Source organism: Macrotis lagotis, chromosome X, assembly GCF_037893015.1.
Source record: "Macrotis lagotis isolate mMagLag1 chromosome X, bilby.v1.9.chrom.fasta, whole genome shotgun sequence".
Classification (NCBI taxonomy): Eukaryota; Metazoa; Chordata; class Mammalia; order Peramelemorphia; family Peramelidae; genus Macrotis; species Macrotis lagotis.
Genome location: NC_133666.1, coordinates 294,682,368 through 294,709,076, shown reverse-complemented (window position 1 = coordinate 294,709,076; position 26,709 = coordinate 294,682,368). Strand labels below are relative to the sequence as shown.

General features: G+C 34.0%; 1 protein-coding gene across 3 annotated transcripts in view; it reads left to right on the top strand.

Annotated features, from left to right (window-relative positions):
• The window catches only part of MALT1 (MALT1 paracaspase), a 98,412-nt gene that overhangs the window by 33,703 nt on the left and 38,000 nt on the right, over nt 1-26,709 (top strand). The window contains exons 5-9 of one of the 3 annotated variants that reach the window (XM_074201771.1): nt 158-336; nt 780-876; nt 2,655-2,687; nt 5,266-5,292; nt 17,534-17,566. In XM_074201771.1, coding sequence (XP_074057872.1) covers nt 158-336; nt 780-876; nt 2,655-2,687; nt 5,266-5,292; nt 17,534-17,566 — 369 coding nt within the window. The remainder of the gene's footprint in view (nt 1-157; nt 337-779; nt 877-2,654; nt 2,688-5,265; nt 5,293-17,533; nt 17,567-26,709) is intronic. The other 2 variants (XM_074201773.1, XM_074201774.1) reach the window with 2 other exon arrangements.

Here is a 26,709-nt window from a genome sequence, read left to right as displayed (position 1 = left end):
CACTCTTCCTAATCCCCAAAAGCTGATATATACATAAGTAGAATATGTCTTTGAATATAAAGTAATCATAAAATCTAAAGGAAAACTTTGATACTTTATTTAAAACTAGTAAATACACATCATTTATTTTTAATTCTTTTTTTTCTTTTTGTTTAAGGAAGTGTGGATGGCTTCTGTGAAACCAAATTACAACTCTGTATTGAACCAAAACCCCAAAAGTTGAGTCCAGGTGACACTTTGGTTCTACAGTGCATGGCTATTGGAAGCCCTATTCCTCATTATCAGTGGTTCAGAAATGGATTTCCAATAACACATGGGACAAAAAAGTTATACATGGTAGGGAAATTATATTTGGAAAATATTATTCATTCTTTTTGTAAACAGTTTATTGCAGTGTACATGAGAATAAAAGTGCATGTGAATGCTTTCTTGATTTTAAAGACATTTTGATTCTCCACCTCCTATCTGATAATTAATTACTATTGTTGAAAGTATTTCTGAATACTTATTGATTCTTATATAGGGCTATACTTGAATACTTAAAGCTTTTTCCAGGGCATACAGTCAGAATATTAAATAATATGATTTTATATCAGCATCACTTTTTTTGTCCTTTACTGGTTCATAGCCAGGAAGTGTGACAGTCTTATCCAGAAATTTGTGAAATTACCTAATCTTGTTAGAGAATTACTTTTGTTCCTTCTTATTAGTAGTTACTGCTTTGTTCTAATTAAGTCTAAAACTAAGGAACTAATTTTGTGTCATTTTTTTATATATAGGTGCCTTATGTCGATTTGGAGCATCAGGGAACTTATTGGTGTCATGTATATAATGATCATGATAATCAAGATAGCAAGAAAGTAGAAATCATCATAGGTAAGCAGTACTGTTTTGATAATTGAAATAATATACATTGTAAAATTAAGCTCATCTGCTCTTAAGTAACCAGAATTGTTCAAAGTAGTTTTCTTTTCCTTTCAAAATAACTAGCTCATTAAATTGATTTTGCATAATTGCATTTTATTTTTTTGTAAGCAAAGGTTTACTTCAAAATTTATTATTTCACAAAATTTATTTTATCAACATAGGCATCCAAATAAAGGACCAGTTTTTTGCCCAGGTCCAGTTTTCTTATGTCTCATGTAAATTGTTGTTAAACTTAACCTCAAGGCAGAGAGGATGTACAACTGATCTTATTATCTTTCCCACAAATTCTCCTCTCTTACAAATTTAACTATTTTTTGTTGAAATTACCAACAGTCTTCCATTGTCTCCTGTTTATAATCTCAGCATTTTCCTAGACTTCTAACTCTGTACATATCCATCATTTCTCACTTTGCTACATCTCTAATAACTGACCTTGTCCTTCTGTTCACACAGCTACCATCTTAGGCTGTCACCTAAAGATATTTCATTAGCTTCTTAAATGATTCCCCTGTCTCAAGTTCCCACTACTCAAATATGTCCTGTATACTACCACTATCATGATTGATGCTTAAGTACTGATTGGACCCTGGGCCACCTCTACTAAACTAACTCCAAAGACTTCCTCTTGTATATAGGATAACCTGGAAACTCTTCTGGTTAGCTCTTAAAGCCTTCTACCATCTAGCCCCCTCCATACTCTGCAGTCTAGCCAGCCTGATCACCATGTTCCTGTCTCCATACTTTTGCACTGGTCATTCCCCATGCCTGGAATGTATTGGCTTCTTCATCTCCTCAGAGTCCTTCTCTTAGTCCTATTTAGCCTCTATCTGCCTCTATTTTCTTATCTGTTGAATGAGGGTATTAATGGCACCTATCTCCCAGTATTGTGAGGATAAAAATGAAATAATATTTATAAAGCACTTTACAAATTTTAAAGTTCTACATCAACATTCTGCTATTTTTATTTCTTCTTCTTCTTCTACTACTACTACTACTACTACTACTACTACTACTACTACTACTACTGCTACTACTTCATCTAGCACTTACTTGAGTCTTTTTACTTCTATCTCCAGCACCTATAATGGAACATAGCATGTACTTAATTCTTGTTGGTTGTTGATTGATAGGAATCTTTTGAGTTTCATTTAATACCTCCTTTTCTAGCAGCTAATAGGATACTTCATAAAACCTTAATGAGTAAATTCTAGATAATGTCATTTTGTCCTGGTACTTCAGTTATGATTTCTTCTATTTGTTCTCATGTTAAATTTGAAAGTTTGTTGCTTTTATTGTTGAAACCAAGAAATTTCTCTAAGGGGTTCTGTTTTCTGAGTATGGCACTGAAATCAAAGTCAGTACTGTATATGTAGGTATTACATGTGTAGGTAAGTATGTGTATAGAATGAGCTCTCTGTTTCAAGTTTTAACATATAAACATAAAAGAAAAATATTGTTAATGGAGAATTTTTAATGAAAGTACTATGATAAGGAAATGGAAATCTGTTTTTAAATATCAAAGAGCTGTTATGATTTATGTATTTTTGTAGTCCTATTTTAATTATTTTCTCATAGACATAGAAAATATTAACACTAAATGTTGACATTTTAATATGTTGTTTTAACAAAAACATTTTCTGTAGTATTTCTGTTTTTATGTACTTGATTCCTGCCCTTCCTAAAAACATGAATTACAATACATTCAAATTTGTTTTTTCTAAAACAAGGGAGAACAGATGAGGCAGTGGAGTGCACTGAAGGTAGTATAATACTCTGGTTTTGAAAGTAAAATATTCTGCATGCTGATTATTATTGGGATTGGCTTGCCTGTAGATACATTGTGAGTGCAGTGACAGAAAAAAATACTAGCTATAAGTGGGTTAATAAAATATAAGAATATTTTGATTAAAGGATGTTCCATATTTATTTCAAATTCCTCTTGGAATTTTGTAAACTGTTCAAAACATTGTGACTCTAGGGGATGGCTTGGTGGCATGGTGGATAGAGCATCAGCCCTGGAGTCAGGAGGACCTGAGTTCAAATGTGACCTCAGACATTTAATAATTACCCAGCTGTGTGACCCTGGGCAAGCCACTTAACTCCATTGCCTTGCAAAAGAACCCCAAAACATTGTGACTCTGATATAACAGTACATTCATGCAGCTATTTAATCTTTAGTATACTTGTAATTTTCCTAAGTGAATGGCATAAGAGTTGCAAGTGTTTTCTTGAAGTTTTTATATCCTTAATATTAAAAGATCCCAAGATGGTAGAAATAACTGTTTTCCTAAATATTTGTTTGGTTTCTTTGATCTCTTTCTCCCATAATAATATGCCTCTGAAATGAAAAAAATTTCTCAGATTTCATGTTTCAAGTTTGTGGTCATATGTGTATGGTTAAACAATTTTGTTTGACTTGTACTATTTGAGAATAAAAGGTTTTTAAATTTCATTTTGAACTAAACAAGATAAGCTATTTGAATAAGTATTTTACTTCAATTGCTATTATTAAATGTAAAATCTAAGCAATAATCTTTAGCATAGTGCCATTTTATTAGAAAAATATGGTTTGGTTCAGCAAGTATTTTTTTCAGTTCCTGCCTCTCAGACTTACCTAGAATTGTTAGAATCTGTAAGGTGTACTAAGAAAATCATAATCACTTCTTTGTGTTTCTTGGTTTTTCTACTGGTCTAATTCTTCTCCACAATATTTCAGATTGGAATGATAATTCACTTTTCCAAGTTTAGTCATCATTATAATTGTTTGGGGTCTTTATGCTTAATGACATATAGACTATAAAGTTCTTGTTTCTAAGTTACACTTTGTGAATTGTGATTCCCTAGTAGCTTAAAAAGATCCTTAACTGACAGTCATTAAATGTTTATTATACAACAAAAGAGCTTAAGTTACCCGACGGAGTCTCATCAGAAAGTATTTGCTGATGAATTGCATGATTTCTAGAATTTACTAATGAATATAGTTGGTCTTCTAAAATTGCTTCTAGCATGCTTAATAACAGTATCAGAAGTTTTCTCTCTGCGATATAAACTAGTTATCATTATCTTTAGTAATACAAGGTGATCTTTAAACAGTCATCTTGCTTTACCTTCCTTTTTACTGAATTCTTTTTAATATAATTTAGTTATTAGTCAATGCCTATATTATAAATAATGAGTGATCAACGTATTAAAAATATATATTCTTTCATCTGTGATTTCATCAAGGTAGGGTACTCCCTCCTTTAGTTTCTCATCCTGTACTATTCGTGATTTTCTCCTTTAAATCCCATGAATAATAATGTTGCAAAAAATTATTCAAAAAGTTCTAAGAATGACATAATATAAAATTAAACCCAAAGTGTCTGTAGAAAGCTTAGGGTCCAATTTTTCTTCCCAAAATAAATTTTGACTTAAAAGTTTTTTTTTTAATAATTAGTGACTGGAAATATTATAAATAATATATTATAGTTACTGGATGCTTTATCTTATTTATTTTTACCTACAGAATTTGTACTCCCTGTAGTTCATATGTTGTTTCAACAACCATTTGTCATTAAGTTTGGACTATAATTAAATCTTTTTTTCAAATCTTGTATATTGTCATAGGATTATAAATTTAGAACTGGAAGAGAATTCCTAGATCATCTCATCAAGCTCCATCATTTTACAGAAAGAGAAACTAATTCTCAGGGAGGTTAAAAGCTCTCCAAGGTTACATAATTAACAAATGTCTTTGGTGTGATTTGAACCCTAGTCCAGAGCTAGTGAGTGCTCTTCCCACAGTAATTTTTTTAAATTTTAAAAAATTTTTTAATTAAAGGCAAGCCAGTAAACTAACTTGCACTTCTATTCTTTCAGTGAAAAGAGTTTTGTATTTGGAGTCAGAAGACCTGGATGATTTCCAGCTCTGACACTTTTTAGATCTTGGACAAATCACTGAACCTCTGTGAACTTCATTTTACACATCTATAAAATGAAAGTTTTGGATCATATGATCTCAGAGGTCTCTTCTAGCTATAATTCTGTGATATTCCCAAATCTGCCGTCAAAACCTCTCATAATTCTGGTTTTTATATTTAATTGACAAACATTGAGAAAACTGTGAAGTTCAAGAAAAGAGTGACCATTAGCTGGAAACCACAATTGGCATCAGTAGAACATGTTTCTTCTCTCCCTTTAATAAAAGGGAGTTCCTCACGTTTGAGTCCTTTGAAAATTGTAAACTAAGAACTATATAGCTTCTTTTTTAGAACCTACTTTTTTGATGTATTATTAACTTTGGAGTAATATTGATAAAATGACAATAAAGTTAACCTGGCTTCTTTAATTTCATTATAGATGAATTAAATAATCTTGGGCATCCTGGTAAGTAGTACAAATACAAAACACTATTAATTTCAACTATTTATATGTAGAAGTTCTGATTTTAAATGTTTAGTATAGATTTTTAATCTTATTTTATCTGATATCTTTTGTCTTTATAACATCTTCATTTCTAATTTATCCCTTCTTTACATAAAAAGACATCCTCTAAGAAAGATTTTAAAAGAAAGTTTAAAAAATGTTATTCAGCAAAAACCCACAAACATATCAACTTTATTACTTCATAGAATTTTTAAAGAATTTTCAGCTCTCTGGAAATCTCTCTCCATCAATATAGTGGAAGTTGCCCACCTTGAGTGGTAACCTGCCACCAAAGAGGCTGCCCCTAAAGCAGCTCAGGAGTTCTGAGCTGCAACAGGCTAAGCAAATTTGATGTCCACAGCAGTTAATGAGCCCCTGTTCATAGGGAAACACTGCCCAAGAAGTGGAGAGCCTACCCATGTTGGAAAAACAGAGTAGGTCAGTGTTCTCATACTGATTAGTGTGGAGCTGAGACTGTGAGTAATTCTGTCCTTCTAGCCTGTTTGAGACAGGATGACCTAGTTTCAGAAAAAAAAAAAGAAAAGAAAAAATGTCTGGATCACTGAATGGATCAATTATTCTCATAGCTCGTAGTTATCAGAGAAAAAATTTTCTGATGCCAAAGTCAGCTTTCTTATCCACTATTTAATGCCTAGTGAATATGGATTTCTTTTAATACCATTTTCTTAAAATTATTCTAAAATATCTTAAGTGACCAAATCAGCTAAAAATTATAGCTTAATGTTATGAATATCTTTATTAGTATTCAGAATACTGAAACTATAGGAAAAAAGGAACCTTTAGTTCCTTTAGAATCTTTAGTTTAATCTATGTGTTGCAGAAAATATTGGAACAGTTTGATACCAAGATATCATCTAGAGTGCTGAAATTGGAATCAGGAAGACTCAGGTTCAAATCTTCTTTTTAATACTTAGTATTAAAGTTATTTAGCTTCATGAAATTTCATTTTCTTCATCTGTAAAATAAGTATATTGAACTTAATGACCTCTAACCTCCCTTCTATTTCTAAATCTATTATCCTATGAGCTCTCATTTTAATAACAATTAGAATAGTTGGCAGTTGATATTAATAATAAAACTTTAACAACTGTATATGCCTTTAGATAAATTATTTCATTTGGTCCTTTTAACTTTTCTACCAGATATATGCTGTTATCAACTTCATTTTACAGATGAAAAATTTGAAGTGAGAGAGTTGGTTACAGGAATATCCAGGTTTTTACAGCCAGTCAATATCTGAGGCAAAACTACAGGTCTTCCACTGAGTCCAGTGTTTTGACTGTGACACTGCCAGAAGAAAAGAACAATAACCATACTAGGCTGTAGTGGGCAGAGGTTCTTTATCTCATTTGAACAGTCCAGTAGAGAATATCCTGACCTCACCAGGTAGAGAGCATTCTGTGTTAAATGACTATCAGAAGCCATTAATGGAACTGCGTTTAGGATCAGAAAGGATTGTTCTCTGAATGCCTACTTAGTTGATGATGATTTACCTGAAGTAGTTTGTCTTAATAAGTTCTTTATCTGAGGTAAAAGGTGATTTAATGAGATGAACTAACAGTAGCACCCCTGAATTTGTGTTTTTTGGCACAATGTTTGGCATAATGGTCGCTCAGAAAAGAACTGAAACTAAACTTATAAAATCATCTTATAAAGCTGAACATAAGAGATTGGTCTAAATAGATCAGTTTATCACTGAATAGTTAAAGTTTCCTCTTTATTTTTTATCTTTGTTATACAGAATGTCTTAGAGCAGTTTTAAACTTTAATAGCTTGAGACACACTACATTTCTCAATGATTATGTATTGTAATTAATTTTTAATCAAGACTCACTTCAAGTCTGTAAGTGGTAAGGAATTATCATAGTAATATCTTCTATTATTTGATAACGTTTTAGTCAGGAAACTTTCCTATTGAGTACTCCAAATTCTCCTTATTCTGTTTATTTGCTTCTTTTTTCCCTATCATTAGTGGAAACAGAAAATCTATTTACTTTAATTCTATTCCTTATATTTTCCTTCATGTAAGAACTGAAATTTATTGGTATCTCCCATAATCCCATAATAGAGCATTATATTTAATTTTTGTTATCTACTGAGATTCCTAGTAGAAATTCTTTTGTGTCTCCAACTGTAACCATATATTCTATTACAGAAATTCAGTCCTAATTCTAGAACTGGAAGTTACTTCAGAAGCCATGTAGTCCAGCTCTCATTTTACTTACAGAGAACCAGGGAGGTTATGTGACCTAAGCATTGTTATACAGAAATTCTTGACTATTGTGGATGCTTCCAAAATGGAAAAATTAAAGAGATTATATTCTCAAAATAGATCTACTATTGTTAAGAAATAAAAAAAAATCGCATGGGGACAAACTACAGATGTTTCACTGATATAAAGCAAATGTAAGTGCCACAAGGAAGAAGCTGGAAGAGTGTAGAAATCATTTTGCTAAGCAGACAGTTGATTTCCTTGCAAAGCAATGACAGAAAAACCAAAAAACATTTTATGGGAATAAGTTACGAGTAGTATCACTTCATAAAATGGTGTTGTATGGGGAGAAAATAGGTTTACAGAAAATGTAGAGGTCCCAATTAAATTAAGTCATCCTAAGCAATTATGAAACCAGAAACAAGATACCACTCAGATTCCACAATGAACTTTTCTCCATCAGTATTAACTGAACTACCACACTTGAATTATAACATCACACTTCCAAATTTCTCCATGACTTAGTAGAAATAATGTAAAAGAAAACAAAGATGGTAAAAGCAGCTTCACCAAATAAAGTATGCACAGAGAAGATAATGATCACAACATATTTTTGAGGGCATTTAATGAGGTATCTATAATCAAGGTATTTTAAATTGAGAAAGAAGCAAATGATTGTGGGGAAAAATCATTAATACTACTATTCCTGAAAAAAGTCAACGTGAAGCAGTCACTACTGAAATATATTTATATTCTTGGGGCAACTAGGTGGCTAGAGCACCAGCCCTGGAGTCAGGAGGACCCTAGTTCAAATTTGGCTTCAGATACTTAATAATTAACCTAGCTGTGTGACCTTGGGCAAGTCACTTAACCCCATTGCCTTGCAAAATAAAAATAAAAAAAAGATACTTACATTCTTCTCTCTGAAAAATCATTAATTTTTTTTTTGGCATTTTTAGGCAATTTTTAAGTGTCTGAGGCCGAATTTTAACTCAGGTACTCCTGACTCCAGGGCCAGTGCTCTATCAACTGCGCCACATAACCGCCCCAAAAATCATTAATTTTTAATAGTGATTTTATGGTCTTATCAAGGACTTTATGAAAATAGAGGAATAAAATATAAGTTTTTACATATGATATTTTATGATAGACTACATACATATTTATGAAGTTATATAATTGACTGAATAGCATAAAGACAATAAATAGTATTTTGTCTTGTTTACTATGACTTAGAAAACCTTTTAATTTGATAGAACAAAATGCAGCTTGAAAACTCCTCCAATGAGGTGTCTTTAATACATGTGTTAAGATCATATAAAATTCTTTAAAAGATTCAACAGAGCTGATTCTGTTTAGTCATCTTTTTAATATCAGACAGATCAAAGGGTCATGTAGGGGAATGAGTGACACTTGAATAACCCTTTCAACTGAACTGGTTCAAGGTAGGAGAAAAAAATATTTACACAGTTGGGTAGAGACATGTCTTACCCAATAAGAAGTTAAGAAAAAGAGGGAGAACAAAAAGGAATATAGATTAAAGGAGGTGGTAGAAGCAAAACAGACTGTTAAAGAAAACTAAGAAAAAAAGAAAAAGTTAAGAGAATAGGATGAAGGGGAAAATACAAAGCAATCGTAACCTTGAATATGAATGAGATGAATTTACACATAAAATTTAAGAAAATAACAGAATGGATCAGAATCCAAAAATCCATTAATATGTTATTTACAAGAAACACATTGGAAGTGGATAGATACGCACAGTTTAAAGGCCATAAACACAAATAGAGCCAATTAAAAGCAATAAACAGGGAAAATACATTTTTTAAACAGTGCCATAGGCAATGAATATCAATAATAAAATGTATAGACATTGTATCTAAAGTCTTAAGAGTTAAATGAGGTAGAGGAAATAGACAATTAAAATAAAGTCGAGCACTTCAATGTACCCCCTCTCAGACCTAGACAAGTCTAATCCTAATATAAGAACAAAGTTAAGAGGTTAAATAGAATTTTAGAAAAATTATATTTGATAACTCTATGGAGGATATTGAATGGGAACAGAAAGGAGTGTACATTTTTCTAAACTATATTCAGCACCTTCACAAAAATTGACCACAAAGTAGGACATAAAAATCGCAAACATGCAAAAAGAAAAAAATGTTAAATGCATCTTTTTTTTTCTGATCACAGTGCATAAAAATTACACTGTATAATTTAAAGCTAATCCTAAAGAATGGGTGAGTAAAGAACAAGTCACAGAAACAATGAGTAATTTTATTAAAGATTAAATACAGTTTGTGAGATGCAACCAAAGCGGTGCTTAATGGAAATTTTACATCTCTAAATGTTTGAATCAGTAAAAGAGAGAAAGCAGGTTTGGGCATATAACTAAAAAACTCAAAAGCCAACAAGTTTAAAATTCCAAATTAAACACCAAAATAGAAATCCTAAAAATCAAAGAGATTAAGAACATTGAAAGGAAAAAAAAAATTAGATAAAACTAGGTACTATTTTTTTGCTTTCTTTTTTTGTGGTTTATTTTATATTATTACAATAATCTTGTGAAAGTAAACATAAACCTCCCCTCCCCCTATAAAAGGAAAAGCCCAAGAGAAATAAAGTGAGAGGGGGAAAAAAGTGTACTTAAGTCTATGTCAGTTCTGTTTCTGGTTTGAATTGCCTTCTTTATCATAAGTCCACTAGAGAAGTTGCTTCAATATCTTTTCCCACAATTGCTTTTACCAGCTGTATTTCTCTCCAATCTATTCCTCCCCACTCTCATTCTATTCTCTCTCTCTTCACCCTGTCCCTGCTCAGAAGTGTGTTGTATCTGGTTACCCTCTCCCACCATCTTCCCTCTCTTCTATCACCTATTTCCCCTTGTCCCCCTTATCCCATCCCTTTCCTCTCATTTTTCTCTAGGGTAAGATAGATTTTTCTGTAACCTATTAAGTGTGTGTGTGTGTGTGTGTGTGTGTGTGTGTGTGTGTGTGTGTGATTTCTTCACTGAGCCATTTCTGATGAGAAATTCCCTCTTGCCTTCCCCCTTCCACTCCATTGCAAAAGCATTTTCTGACTCTTATGTGAAATATCTCAGCCCATTCTCCCAGTACTTTTCTTTAATATCTATTGACTCCATCTTTATACTATATTATTCCATTATATTCAATTTCCTCCTGTGCCTTATATATGCTCCTTCTAACTGCTCTTATAAATGAGAAGATTCATATGAGTTATCAGTATCTTCTTCCCATGCAGGAATACACACAGTTCAACATCATTAAGTTCCTCTTAATTAATACTTCTCATCCATCCTCTCTCTATGCTTCACCTGAGTTCTATACTTGGAGTTCAAATTTTCTTTTCAGCTCTGGTTGTTTCAACAGGAAAGTTTGAAAGTCCATCTTTTTTTCCTGAAAGAGGATGTTCAGTTTTGCTAGTCAGTTGATTATCAGTTGTAAATCAAGTTCTTTTGACTTCCAGAATATCATAATATCATATTCTAAGCCCTACGAACCCTTAGTGTAGAATCTGTCAAATCCTGTGTAATTCTGACTGAGGAGCCATGGTAGTTGAATTATTTGTTTCTGATAGCTTGTTGAATTGTCTCTTTGACTTAGGAATTTTGGAATTTAGCTATAATGTTCCTGGCAGTGTTTCTTTTGGGATCTCTTTCAGGAGCTGATTGGCGGATTCCTTCTATTTCTATTTTACCCTCTGCTTCTAGGATCTCAGGACAATTTTGCTGCATTATTTCTTGAAAAATGAAGTCTAGGCTCTTTTCCTGGCATGACTTTCAGGTAGCCCAATAATTTTAAATTCTTTCTCCTGGATCTGTTTTCTAGGTCAGTTATTTTTCCAATGAGATATTTCACATTTTCTTCTATTTTTCATTCTTTTGGTATTGTTTTGTTGTTTCTTGATTTCTCGCAAAGTCATCAGCTTCCTTTAGCTCCATTCTACATTTGAAGTAATTATTTTCTTCAGAGAGATTTTTTTATCTCTTTTTCCAGCTGACTAATCCTGCTTTTAAGGCATTCTTCTTTTCATTTGCCTTTTGGGTTGCTTTTTCCATTTGGCCTAAACTGGTTTTTAACATGTTATTTTCTCCAATAGTTTTTGTATTTCTTTCACTAAGTTGCTGACTTGGTTTTCATGATTTACCTGCATCACCATTTCTGTTCCCAATTTTTCCTCTACCTCCCTTACTTGCTTTGCAAAATCTGTTTTTGAGCTCTTCTGTTGCCTGAGCCCATTTCCTATTTCTTTTGGAGGTTTTGGATACTGAAGCTTCAACTTTATCATCTTCTGAATGTGTATTTTGATCCTCCATGGTCCCAAGTAATCAGGTTCTTTTTTCTATAGTTTTCTCATTTCCTTAGCCTATGACTGATTTACCACATTTCCAAAGCATTGGGATGTTTTTAGGACACCCCACAGTTACCTTAATTCCTTCAAGGTCTTAAGAGAGACTCTGACTGCTCTCCTGGCCTTGGATCTGGTCTGTGGATGACCACAGGACTTCCTCTCTGCCCTGGAGCTGTGAGGAGGGTCCCTGCTCCTCTATGATAGTATGGGAGCCCAGATTGCGACCTGGATCTGAATATGGGCAAATAGCAGATTCCTGTGAGACCTCTGCAGTCTCTCCCTATCCCCTTACTGTCTGTGGGCGGCGTGTTCTGGAAGTGTTCAGTGACTGCAGATTCTCCCCCATGAGGCTGCTTCTAGGTGGTGCCAGCTCAGGCTCTGTGCTCACTCTGGCACTTCAAAGTCCTCTCACTGCTCCTTCTAATCATCCCCAGTGATTCTCTGGGCTAGAGGTCTGTAAATTGCCCCTTTTGCCATAGACACAGGTGTCCCCAGGGACCTAGGCCATCCTACATGCTCTTCCTAGAAGACTGGAACAGGTTTTCTCTGGCCCAGCTCCGCTGCTTCACGGCTGAACTGCGGCTCTTTCCAACCCCCAGTCCCAGTGAAACAGACCTTTCCTGCGGATCTTCTAAGTTGTCTTGACCTGGGAAATCACATCACTCATTTTTTCTGTGGGTTCTGGTCCTCTAAATTTTGACTAGAGTCATAATTTGATGGCTTTTGAAGTTTTTTTGTTGGATGAGTTTCCTGGAATTCCTGCCCTCACACTGCCATCTTGGCTCCAGGTTCTAGGTACTATTTTTTAAAGGGAAAAATAGATAAGGAATTAATTGGACTTTTAAAGAAGAAAACCATATTACCCTAATCAAAAATGAAAAAGGTGGATTTACAATCTGTTGAAAAAATAAAATTATTAGGAGTTTTCACCTAGCTATATGCCAAATGGCAATGTAAGTGGAATGTGTAAATATTTACAGAAATATAACTTGCGCAGATTAACAAAACAGGAAATTAGATATTCAACCCTGTCTTAGAAAAGGAATTGAAAAGGCCATAAATGGACTCTCAAATTTAAAAGAAAAAAACCAAAAAATCTACTTAGGACTGCATGGACTTAAAAACAAATTATATATTTTTTTCAATCCCAATACTACCTAAACTCTTTGAAAAAACTCCTTAAGAACTAGGTCGTGCCACATTCTTTCAGAGACTCAAATAGATCTTGACACCCAAGACAAGGAGAAATGAAACAGAAGGAAAAATGAGACCAATTTAACTAATGAATTTTGAAGCAAAATTTTTGAATAAAATATTAGCAAGAAGAATACTGCAATATATCATAACTAGGAATACAGGACTGGTTCGATATTAGGAAAACTGTAAAGATAATTAAGTCAAATAATAAAAATTTCCTTGGATGAAGAACAAGCAATAAAGTACAACAATCTGTTTAAAATTTTAAAAACACTAAGAAAGCATAGAAATAAATAACTCCTTAAAATAAGTAATAGCTACTTAAAATGAAGAGACAATATTGTCTAATTGTAATATGCTAGAAGCCTTTCCATTAATATCAATAGTGACCATCACGCCATTACTATTCAATATTGTAGAAATATAAGCTATAGCAATAAGACAAGAGAAAGAAATTTAAGCAAAGAGTTTAGGCAAAGAAGAAACAACATTTTTCATTTTTCACAGATGATTTGCTATAATCTAAAGAGTCAACTAAAAACTGATTGGAACAATTAACAACTTCAGCAAAATTGAGTGGATTTAATATAATCTCACACAAATTATCCAAACTTCTATATATTACCAACAAAATCCAGCAAGAAGAGATAGAGAAATTAAATTTAAAATATTTGCAGATGTATAAAATACTTGGATGTCTACCTGCCAGACATACAGGAACAATTTAAACACAATTAACAAAAAAGCTCTTTTCACAAATAAAGGCAGATGTAAATAACTGAAAAACATTAATTGCTCATGAGTAGGCTAGTTCAGTATCATAAAAATGGCAAGCTACTTAAATTAATTCACTTATTTTATATCATACAAAGTACCAAAGGTCTATTTTATAGGTCTAGAAAAAATAAAATTCATTTGGAAAAACAAAAATTCAAGAATAACAAAGTAATCCATTTTTTTTAATGAGAAGGAAGCAATACTGAGCATTACCTAGTCTCAGATTATATCACTAAGCCATAATTGCTTTAAAAATAATTTGGTAATGGGTAAGAAAAGTTAATTGGCATCATAGATTAAGTGCACAATTTATGGAAGCAAATGAGCACAGTAACCTGGTGTTTGATAAATTCAAAGATCTCAGCCATTGAACAAAAACTTGGGAAAACTGGAAAGTAGAAAGGGTAGAAACTAGTCATAGGCCTACATCTAACATCACATATCCAGATAAGCTCAAAAAATGGGTACATGATTTAGACAAAGGGTGATCTAAGCACATTAGTGGAGCAGGGGAAAAATTGCTTGTCAGAACTAGAGGAAAAGTCTATGAATGAACAAGAGAGAAAAAAGTTCAAAGGATGAGAAATGGATAATTTTGATTACGTAATATTAAATCTGTGCTAATAAAACAATGCAGCTAAAATGAGAAAAAAAGGAGGAAACAGGAAATTTTTGTAAAAAATTTCTCTGTTAAAGGACTCATTTTTAAAATGTGTGGGAAAGAGACTTTCAAGATTAAGAGAGATATTCTCCAGTTGATAAATGGTCAAAGGATATGACTAAGCAGTTTTCAGGGAAGAAATCTAAGCTATCAATAGCCATATGAAAATAAAATCACTATTAGAGAAATATAAATTAAAATAACTGAAATAACACCTCACTGCCATTGAATTGGCTAAAAGGGGTGGGGGAACTCCTGCCTGCAGACTGAATTGGTCTGGTATTGCCTAGGCAATCACAGGTGGGACTTGATTTTAGGGGTGAAGTAATTAAATGTTTGACTAAACATAGTCCACCCATGTTGTTATAAGTATCCAAATGGCCTTTGGCAGAAGAAAGGTTCTCCACCCCTGGGCTAAGATTACAAAAAGGAAAAAAAATACTTCAGAAAATATGGAAAAACATGTTCATTAATGAACTGTTGGTGGAACTGTGAACTAGCTCAAGCATTCTAGAAAGCAATTTGGAACAATGTCTAGCTAATAAATTGTGTAGATTCTGTGCTACAGCAATACCATTTTTAAGTATGTACTCCTAAGGACATTAAAGAAAGAGTGAAAAGACCTATAGGTACAAACATATAGCAATTCTTTTTTGGGGTAGTTAAGAATGGGAAACTTAGAGGATGGCTAACTTTTGATAAATGACAACAAGTAATGGTATATAAATCTCATGGGATACTGTTGTGATGTAAGAAAAAATTAAGAAGATGGTTTCAGGAAAACCTAGGAAGATTTGTATTAATGATATAAAGTGAAGTGAATACACCAGAAGACAGTTTGGACAGTAACAATATTGTGAAGAAGATCACCTCTGAAAAGACTCAGTAACTAATTATCATAATGACCACACACAGTTTCAAAGGACTCACAATAAACATTCTCTTTACCTCCAGATAGAAATGATGGGGGGGATGGACCCAGTGCAGAATGACACATATTTTCTTTTCTATTTGTAATGGACTTTGACTTTTTTTGCCTTCTCTATCGAAGAGGAAGAAAATTTGGAACTGATGCTAACAAATTTTAATTTAAAAAATATGAAAATTTGGAAAAAACCTAGAATAGATACGGTTGAGCTGATTGTTGGAGACAAGTGAAGGAGCAAAGTATTTCAGGTGTGAGAGTCAACTTATGTAGAGAGAGCAAGTGAGAATGGAATATTCTGTGCAAGGAGGGATCAGGAAATAGACTTGTGTGACAGTGCATAGAAGGGAGTAAAGTATGACTGGAAAGGTAGATAATGAAGAGCTTTAAATGTCAAATAGAAGAATTTATGTTTTATCCTAGAGATAATAGCAAGTCACTGGAGTTCATTAAGTGGAGTTTGACATACTCAAACCTACACTTAAGATGAATCATCTTGGCAGGTTAGTGGAGATTTGATTGGAATGGGGAGTTACTCTAGCGAGTGAGATCAATTAGAATGGATATGTGTCCAGAAAACAGAAAATGAGGGGCTTAATTAGAGATGTGGCTGTATGATTAGAAAGAAAGGATTGTGTATGAGTGATGTTGTATAGAAATGACAAGATTTGCCAACAATTTAGATATTTGGGATAACTTCCTGAAGTCTATTTATGGAATCTTTGAGGGGAGGCTGGACAGGGAGGCACTGTGTACTTCAAGGTAAGAACCCCTGGATAAAGTATAAAGAGAAGTGGGCCAAGGAAATCATCATATACATATGATCAGAAAAGGAAATAGAGCAGTATTTTAATAAAATTGAAGGATTTTAAAAAATGAATACTTATCATCCCTTTGTTTTCTTGTATTTGTTTTGAGAGAGAGGAAAGCCCCTACTACTCTTGGTTGATTGCTAATTAATGATTTATGGGAGAGCTTGAATGCTGGTTGCAAAGATAGATTTTTCCACATGGATGACATTACAGAGCCATAGAAGTATAGTAGGAAAAAAAATTTTAGGGGATTGTAAATGTTATTTGACATTGAGAATACAAGTATAGCAACATGACAGTAGAATTACCACTGATTTGGAGTTTTGGGACATGAATGTGAAGCTCAATTCTGTTCTTGGTACCTTTGTAAGTAACTGTGGTCAAGCCATCCAGTTCTTCTTGGCCTCATTTTCTTTAATTATAAAATGAAGGATTGGACTAGATTACTTTTGAACTTCCTTACAATTCTAGATCTGTGATCCTATAACCAAGAGAGTGGCAAAAACCAAGTTATTTCACGTATATTATCTTTCAAAGAAATCTTGGAAGAAAGTTAAAAGGCTTAGGTCCAAGAAGTTAGTGAGTCATTATCTGGGAGTTGTAAAAAAGCAAGATTCAAGTAGCCAGCTATTAGTATTAGATTTCAGGATAGGACTCTAATCTTTAAGATAAATCAGCTAAGGAGGGATTCAGAACAAGAGACTTGTTCCTGTAACCCAGGCACAAAATCAAAAGGAACTCAAGAGGAACTCAATAAGGTTACTCAAGCTATAGAGTCATTATATTTCCCTTGCTCAACAAACTGAATTGCTTATGAACTTGGGAATAGATATAGATCTGTAGGAAGTACCTAATTTGAAATTTACAAAGTATCAAGAACAACCATTAAAATCTCCCTAGAAGATTTTGATGAAATTTGCATAATTAGAGAAGAAAAAAGCAAAAGAATATCTCTGAGTAAAGAAAGTAAAGTGGGCTAAGTAATAAGCAAGTAGGCAAAAACCTTAACATGAAGCAAGCCCTCTCCCCAAGTATAGTAGATGATGCTGATTGACTAGGAGGTAATACCCCTCTGCCCAATATAACACCATTTAGTCCTTCATTTGTATGAGATATTCATAACTGAGAAGATTAACTGTATCTAAAAATTAGTCATTTTTGAATTGTTTTTCAGCACTGTGAAAAATATAATTCATAATCAATATCTTTTTTCTTTTTTAAAACAGATATTGAAGATGAATCAACTGACCGCCCTTTTGGTGAGTAAAGCCCTTTTATGTATGCATATGTGTATATTTCTGTACATATACTTGTACACATATACATATATTAAGCATGATGATCACAAAACAGAGGGCTAAATACTATATATAGCCCTCTGTTTTGTGATCATCATACTTAAATATATCAATGATCCAATTGTTGTTTCTCTCTTCAGTAGAGTAGTTCACAATTTATCTGTTTTCTTAGCTTAACTGTGTATGTCTTATCTCTGTCCTTCTAAAAGTCTTCCATAGTGGAGGGTTGTGGGGAGGAAGAAGGGAAGATAAGAAGGTATCTACTCAAAATGCTAGAGGCTCACTTCTAGTATTATGTGAATACCAGGTCAACCCTTGAGCTGTTCCTCTTCATTCTTGCTGCATGATCGCCCAATTCATGAAAGATAAATTTTGTTACATTTCTGGTATCCAGGTCATTACTGGCAATATACTGTGCATCTCTTGCCCACAATATCTCTCCACTGTCCTTTGACTCATCTGCAGTTTGGGCTCTTCAGACATATGATATTTCATGATTCAAATATAACAGTGCCAGAACAATAGTACTATGAAGAAAATGATTTTTGTTTAAAGGTTCAACTTAAGATGTTGAAAACATTGCACACTTTCCCAAAAACAATGCAGCTTATTCTCTTCCTCTTCTGGGATGAGTCTAGGTATTAGTACTGATAGATTAGCTTTCATACTTTGAGCAAAAAATATTTTTTCCTACCTGTTTCTTTTTGTGTGGATCATTAGGCTGAACTTTCTTGGGTGATAGTGGATCTCATTTAGAATGTTATGTGAAACATAATGCAATGAACTAAAAAACTTTTAAAAAAGAACATATCATAGTAATAATAAGATATTTAAAACATTTAAACCTGGCAGCTGCTTTTATTATAGTAAGGATAATTATGACCAACAGTTGGTTCATTTTATATTTAAAGAAGTTTTATATGTAACCTAATTTAGAATACTAATGAAATATTTTTATATATGTCATCTTTGTATCATAGAAACAAATTTTTGGCATAATTAACATAGTTTTAGTTCTGATACCACTCTCCTTGAAATTTCTAAACATGTCTAGTATGTCTCAGTGACATATATCTAGATTAGTTGTTTTTTAAATTTTTCTTAAATGCAGAATTCCACTAGCACCAGAAACACTACATAACTCTTTTTTTGTTATGATAGAACAAATTTGCTGCTACAAAAAATTTGTGTGGCTATCGCCCAAATGAAGTAAAGCAGAATGTTATAGAATGTTGTTTTCAAGGGACAAGGTTATAGACTTTACTTATAATAATGAGAGAAATATATTTTATATGGCTAAGGATAAAAGATGGCAGATAGGTGATACAGAGGGTAGAGCATCAGGCCTTGAATCAGGAAAACCTGAATTCAAGTGTGGCCTCAGATACTTCTGAACTATCTCATGTGGGGCAAGTCACTTAACCCAGTTTGACTCAATTTCCTCATCTGTAAAATGAGCTAGAGAAGGGGGTAGTAAACTACGCCAGTATCTTTGCCAAGAAAACCCTAAAAGGGGTTGCAAACAGTTGGACTGATTGAAAACCAACAACAATAAATGATTCAGAGTGATCAAATCTGACCCACATGTTGTTTGTGTGGATCATTATACTTAACTCTCTTGGGTAATGGTGGCTTTCTTTTGGAAGGCTATGCAGGATATTCAGTTCAATTAAGTAAATGCTTATGTAGTAACTATGATAAGCAGAGTGCTAGGCATTGTATTAGATAAAAAGATCTTAACCTTGATGGAACTTAACAATTCAATAAAAAGCTAGAGGATGCATACAGTTAGTTATAAAATAAATTTAGAGAGGAACAGCAAGTAGAAGACTTCTGTATCTGTGAAGAGTTTTAAATGCCAAATAAAGGATGGAAAAGGGGATGTATGTGATAAGACTAACTTAACACTTTGACATCTGTATGAAGAATGACTTGGAGTGAAGAGAGTCATGAGACAAGAAATCCAATTAGAAGACCATGGCAAGAATCAAGGCAAGAGATGGTAGAAGGCCTGAATAGGGAGGTGACTTATAGGTATTGTGAGAAGCATGTTAAAGGGAAAGAAATTTCAAGATTTGACAAATGATTGGATATATGGGATGAGCGAGAGAGTCGTTGAAGATGACACTGATATTATGAACTTTGGTAGCTTGAAGGATGAAGATGCCTTTGACGTATTAGGAGAATTCAGAAGAGGAGTGTGATTGGGAGAAAAGGAGTTCTGTTTGGGACATGATATATTTGAAATAATATTAAAAATGTCTAGTAGGCATTAGATGATATAGGACTGGAGCTGAGGAGAGAGAGACTCTGTTGCTGAATAAATCTACCTGAGAAACATAATTGATCCATGAGAACTAATATGATCGTCAAGTGAGAGATTATCTTAGAAAAGAGAAGAGAGGGCAGCTAGGTGGCGCAGTGGATAGAGCACTGGCCCTGGAGTCAGAAGTACCTGAGTTCAAATCCCACATCAGACACTTAATAATTACCTAGCAAGCCACTTGACCCCATTTGCCTTACCAAAACCTTAAAAAAAGAGAGAGAAAGAGAGAAGAGAGTCTAGGGTAGAGATTTGGGGGGTGGGGAATAATCACAATAAAAAAATAGTGGAGTAAGGAGTATTTGGGGAAAAGATGTTAGATTCAATTTTTGATGTATTGAATTTGAGGTAGTTGCAAGAGATCCAGGTCCATCTTTTAAGTAATTACAGATGCAGAGTAGATAAGCACTGTGGACAGGGTGTTGGACTTGAAATCTTCTTTATGAATTTGTATTTGGTCTCAGACACTAGTTTTAATCTGGGATAAGTCACTTTACTCTATTTGCCTCAGTTTCTTCATCTGTTAAAATGAGCTAGAGAAAGAAATTGCAAAGCATTCCAATATTTCTGCCAACAAAAGCCCAAATGAATCACAAAGAGTCAAACATGACTGAACTACAAAAAGATGCTGTTCTAGTGCTTAGGAGGAATGCTCAAGACAAGAGAAAGAAATTTAGGAGGCATCTGCATAGAATAGTTGAAATTTTGGGAATTGGTGAGTTGACTTGGGAAGAGGGAAAGCCAGTGAAGGAAGTGATTAAGTAATAGGTGGTGTTTTGGTAATCATAGGATGACATTGGGCATGATTATTTTTCTGTGGCATTGTAGAGGAGGTTCCCATTCAGGAATGGGTTAGACTAGAAAAGGGGGTTTCTAAATTTTGTGTATCATGGAATCTTTTAGCAGTTGGATTAGACATTTGGACCTCCTCTTAGAAAACTGTTTTTTTCAGTAGCTGTAAGAAATGCTAAATTTCAGCTAGAGATAAATGAAAATAAAAATGAATTTTTTTCCCCGTCCACATTCTAGAATCCCCTGAAATCTTTCCAGAGATACCAGGTTAAAAATGTCCACACTAAGTCTGAGACCTTTTCTGACTTTTTCATTCTATGAGATTATCTAGAAGTTGACAAGTTATTAGCATTGTCAGATACTGCAGAGAAATCACTGAGGAGGTAACTAATTAATGAGCATTAAGAAAATATTTCTAGGGGTGGCTAGGTGGCACAGTGGATAGAGCACCAGCCCTGGAGTCAGGAGTACCTGGGTTCACATCTGGCCTCAGACACTCAGTAATTACCTAGCTGTGTGGCCTTGGACAAGCCACTTAACCCCATTTGCCAAACTAAAAAAAAAAATTTCTATAGAGTTGTAGTCACAAGTTAAGTTGCAAATTGAAGAGAGGATTATGAAATGAAGAAATACAGATGTAAATTATATAAGATTTAGTGATGAAAATTTTTTAAAAAGTATCTTTCCAGTAACTACTTCTTTCTACCTTTTCTTGTAACAAAGAAAATTACAAACTGGAGGTAATATCGATGGTCTTAAATATATCTACAGCTTTCCACACCTATAGTCCATTGCCTCACTTTCATCATCAGTCTTCCAAAGTTAAGATTGGTCGTGCCATCAATCTGTTTCCAGATACGTAGCCTACTCTTCATTGACATTTGTCAGTGAAAGGAAGAAGAGAGATGAAACACTGGTACGAGAGTTAGAATGAGTTGAAAACTTTATTATTATAATACTTAGATATAATGGGAAGCAACTGATGGATAGGTCAAGACTGAAATTCCATATGAAATGCTACCACATCCAGTTAGAAGTGATATACTCAGATGGCAAAACAAAACCTTTTTTTTTAAGGACATGGCTATTATGGGGATTTATTGTTTGACTATACATGTTTGTAATGGGTTCTGTTTTTCTTGTTTGCTTAGTGGGTGAGGGGAGGGGAGGTAGAAGAGAATTCAGAGTTAAAAAAAATTTTAATGAGTTTAAAAAATTAATATGCATGTGAGAGAAGGTATGATTGCATACTGTTCTTGGGAAGGGATAATACTAATGTTGTGTTGGTATGATAAGCCATTGCATCCAATCTTCCTTTCTGTTTTTCTTTGGGTTGGTTTTCTCTCACCCAACCTGAACTTACAAAAGTAAGTCAGGAGTTCCCAAAGGGGGGAATGTCTATATTGCTACAACTCACACTCAAGGTCCTAGGAGTACCCTCTTCTGTTTTAAGGGAGTTGTGTTTCTACTACTCGGATTTTAGTTTTTGAGCCCCCATCACTGTTTCCCATTTTAAAAATTAGCCTAGATTACAGAGTAACTGGTATTTTTAAAATTCATTTATTAATCTTCTATTTTTTATGTAGCTTTCATTTATCTCTTTTTTTCTTTCCCGCTTTAGAGAGTCATCTCTTAAAAAAACTTTTTTTTAATGAAAAAGAGGGGCAGCTAGGTGGCCCCATGGATAGTATACCAGCCCTGGTATCAGGAGAACCTGAGTTCTAATCCAGCCTCCGACACTTACTACTGTGTGACCCATGTGCAAAGCCACTTAACCCTGATTGCCTCCAAATAGACAAAGAAATAAAAGAAAAAAAATTAATATAGCTAAGTCCCAATTAGTGTAAATAAGGAATTTCAAGAAGTGGTTGCATTATTCAAAGTCATACCAAATATTTCTATTGAACTTGAATCAACTACCATATTTTATGTAATTATGACTTTAAATATTGTGAATCAAATACATGTGGGGTGTTAATTTTTCTCTCAATCAGGACACAGCTGTAAAACTAATCAAACATCAAAAAAAATCTGATATTATATTTTATTCCACTCTCTTGAAACCCACACAGTTCTGAAAAGAAGTAGGAAGAGAATATCATTAACTCTTTTTAAAAATTATTTATTTTTTCTTTTTTAATTTTAGAAAGGATTTATATTGAAGAGAAAGTTTTACAATTTTTCCCCCAATCTTGCTTCCCTCCCCCCCCCACCCACAGAAAGCAGTTTGTTAGTCTTTACATCATTCCCACAGTATGCATTGATCTAAGTTGAATGTGATGAGAGAGAAATCATATCCTTAAGGAAGAAACATATAGTGTGTGATATAGCAGAATTACAAAATAAGACAATTTAAAAAAAAATTAAAGGTACATAGAAAGTCTTTGGTCTTTGTTCAAACTCCACAATTCTTTCTCAGGATACAGATGCATTCTCCATTGCAGATATCCCAAAACTGTGCCTGATTGTTGCCCTGTTGATATGAGCAAGTCCATTTAAGGTTGATCATCACTCCCATGTTGCTGTTAAGGTGCACAGTGCTCTTCTCATTCTGCTCATCTCGCTCAACATCAGTTCATACAAATCCTTTCAGGCTTCCCTGAATTCCCATCCCTCCTGCTTTCTAATAGAATAATAGTGTTCCATCACATACATATACCACAGTTTGTTCAGCCATTCCCAATTGATGGACATTCCCTAAGTTTCCATTTCTCTGACCACAAACAGAGCTGCTATGAATATTTTTGTATAGGTGATGTTTTTACCCTTTTTCATAATCTCTTCAGGGTATAGACCCAGTAGTGGTATTTCTGGATCAAAGGGTACGCACAATTTTGTTGCCTTTTGGGCATAATTCCAAATTGCTCTCCAGTAAGTTTGGATGAGTTCACAGCTCCACCAACAATGTATTAGTGTCCCAGATTTCCCACATCCCTTCCAACTTTGATCATTGTCCTTTCTGTTTGTATTGGCCAGTCTGAGAGGTGTGAGGTGGTACCTCAGAGATATTTTTATTTGCATTTCTCTAATAAGTAGTGATTTAGAACAATTTTTCATATGACTATGAATTGCTTTGATCTCCTCATCCTGTAAATTGCCTTTGCATATCCTTTGACCATTTGTCAATGGAGAATGGTTTGTCTTTTTTTTTAATTTGACTCAGTTCTCTGCATATTTTTGAGATGAGTCCTTTGTCAGAAATATTAGTTGTAAAAATTGTTTCCCAATTTACTATATTTCTTTTGATCTTGGTTACAGTGGTTTTGTCTGTGCAAGAGCTTTTTATTTTAATGTAATTAAAATTATGTATATTTTTTTTGCAAGGCAATGGGGTTAAGTGGCTTGCCCAAGCCCACATAGCTAGGTAATTATTAAGTGTCTGAGACCAGATTTGAACTTGGGTTCTCCTGACTCCCGGGCTGGTGCTCTATCCACTGTGCCACCTAGCCACCCCTATCTAGTTTATTTTTAATCATGTTCTCCATCTTTTCCTTGTTCATAAACTGCTTCTCTTTCCATGGATCTGACAGGTAAACTATTCCTTGTTCTCCTAGTTTCCTTATAATGTTTTTTTTAATGTCTAGATCCTGTATTCATTTTTATCTTATCTTGGTATAGGGTGTGAGGTGTTGGTCTAATCTCATCCATACTAACTTCCAGTTTTACCAACAGTTTTTTTATTGAAGAGAGAGTTTTTATCCCAATAGCTGGACTCTTTGGGTTTATCAAACCCAAATTGCTATAATTGATTGCTATAATCAGTTCCTACTATTGCACCTAGTCTATTCTACTGATGCACCACTCTATTTCTTAGCCAATACCAAACAGTTTTGATGACTGATGCTTTATAATATAATTTTAGTTCTAGTAGAGCTAAGCCATCTTCTTTTGCACTTTTTTCATTAAATCCCTCTTAATCAAAAACATTTGCTAAACATAAGACAAAACAACACTAATTAAACATAACATTCTTTAAACACTGGATAGTCTTCTGAGTACACAGTGTCTGTGGGCAACAGTGTCCCTTCCATAGCACAGAGGTACACTAGTAGAAAACACATCATAACTCTAAATTTCAGACCTTGATGTCTCCTTCAGGAACAGTGCACAGCAATTCAAAATCTTTCAGGGTCTCTGCCATCCTGATGGTGGAGTCACTTCTCTGCCCCGCTTCCAAGGCAATGGTAGTTATTTCAGCAAAACAGAACCCTCAGCAGAGCTTTTCCAGATCTACTCCCTTTGTCTGCACTCTGAGATAATATTACAATCTCATCCAAAAGCAGTTCCCCCTTACCTGGGAAAAAGCCTGAGCTTTTTCAGGTTTCTCCCCTTGACTGAAATCTGAGGTATTTTCCCCTGATACTATAGATGGCAGTGCAGGAAAAGATAAAGGTAGACACTCTTCTCAACAGCAAAATTTTTCTCCAAGCAGCAAATAACAGTATAGTATATAGGTATATAGTGTGTGTAGATAGATAGATAGATAGATAGATAGATATAGATATATGACTGTGAGCCAGCTCTAAAGGTTCTTCTCCTATACAGTAGAAGGTCTTGTCTGGATAAACTTACTTGTCTAAGAACAGAGCATTATGGATTAAATGATAACACCTCAATTCATAAGATACCAAATCTATATTTCTGTCATATTATACAGTTGTCTCATAGTCACTAAATAGTTATAAATAACAGGGCTTCCCAGGTTTCAATCTTAGTCCTCATATCTACCTTAGATAAATTAAAAATTGGGATTTTGCTATCTTTACTGTGAGTGTCTTCTCTTTGGGGCTGCTTTTTTAGTGTTTCACAGTTCTTTAATTTTGCCCTTTTCCGTTAATAAAATTTCTCACCTGAATTGGACACCACCTTTTTTGAGGTGCTCAGGCTTTGGAGAAAGGGGGATAGGAGGAGACAAAGTCTCCCTTCCCTCTCTCATCCAGGCTGGATGTGCAACAGCCCCTCACAGGCTCAATCTCAATACTACCCAGCAGAGGAGCATTATTTACTGTTTCTCCTGACTTAGGGCAATTTGCTTTTCCTTAGGTAACCTTGTGGGCCTCCATTTCTGAGGGTTCAACTCTTCATGACCCCCATTTTGAATTTCCTTGGCAAAGATACTAGAGTGGCTGTTCCTTCTCCAGTTCATTTTATAGATGAAGAACCTGAGGCAAGCAGGTTAATTGACTTGCTCAGGATTACACAGCTGTGAAGCATCTAAGGCCAAATTTGAACTCATAAAGATGAATCTTCCTGACTCCATTCACTATACTACATAGTAGCCCAAACTCAGAGTTCCCACAGAATAGTTTGAGACTTTTAAAATATAAAATAGTTTTCCCTTGCCTAAATTTGTGATTTATTCCCTTGCTTTGTAATTATTAATTGTTCTGGGGTTTGGGAGTTTTTTCTCTCCACAATTTGTTTGACATTAGACTTTTTAGTATTAAGAAAGTAAAGAAAGATTTGAGATTTTCTGTAAAATTAGTCATCTTGAATATTGAAGGCATCTAATGAATATGTCTTTCAAATTAGAAATTAAATCAATATCTTGATCAATTAATGTCTATTTTAAAGACACTCTGGAAGCTTTGTAAGGTACTATTCAATTATAAATAAATTACTTAGCTACACTCTATGACAGGGATCAGCATGAACTTCAAGCTGTACTGGAAGGTGGCATGTCAGTCAGGCTATTAGCCCAGAGGTCTGGCACATCAGTTCCTTGTTGCCACTTAATCTGCTGCTACCATGCTATTAATATTTTACCTCCACTGCCTTTCATTAATTTCAACTACCATTCTTTCCTTTACCTGTTATTGTTTCAGTCACTTGCCCTTGCAACTTTTTCTCACCCTTGGATAAATCAGTAAATTTAAACATAGTTATATTCAGAGTGATCTTTTTAAAAAGGTTTTAACAATGTTTATCATTATTAGATAGATCCAATACTCTCCTAATTTTATTCACAATTTATGTCTTAGTACTATTC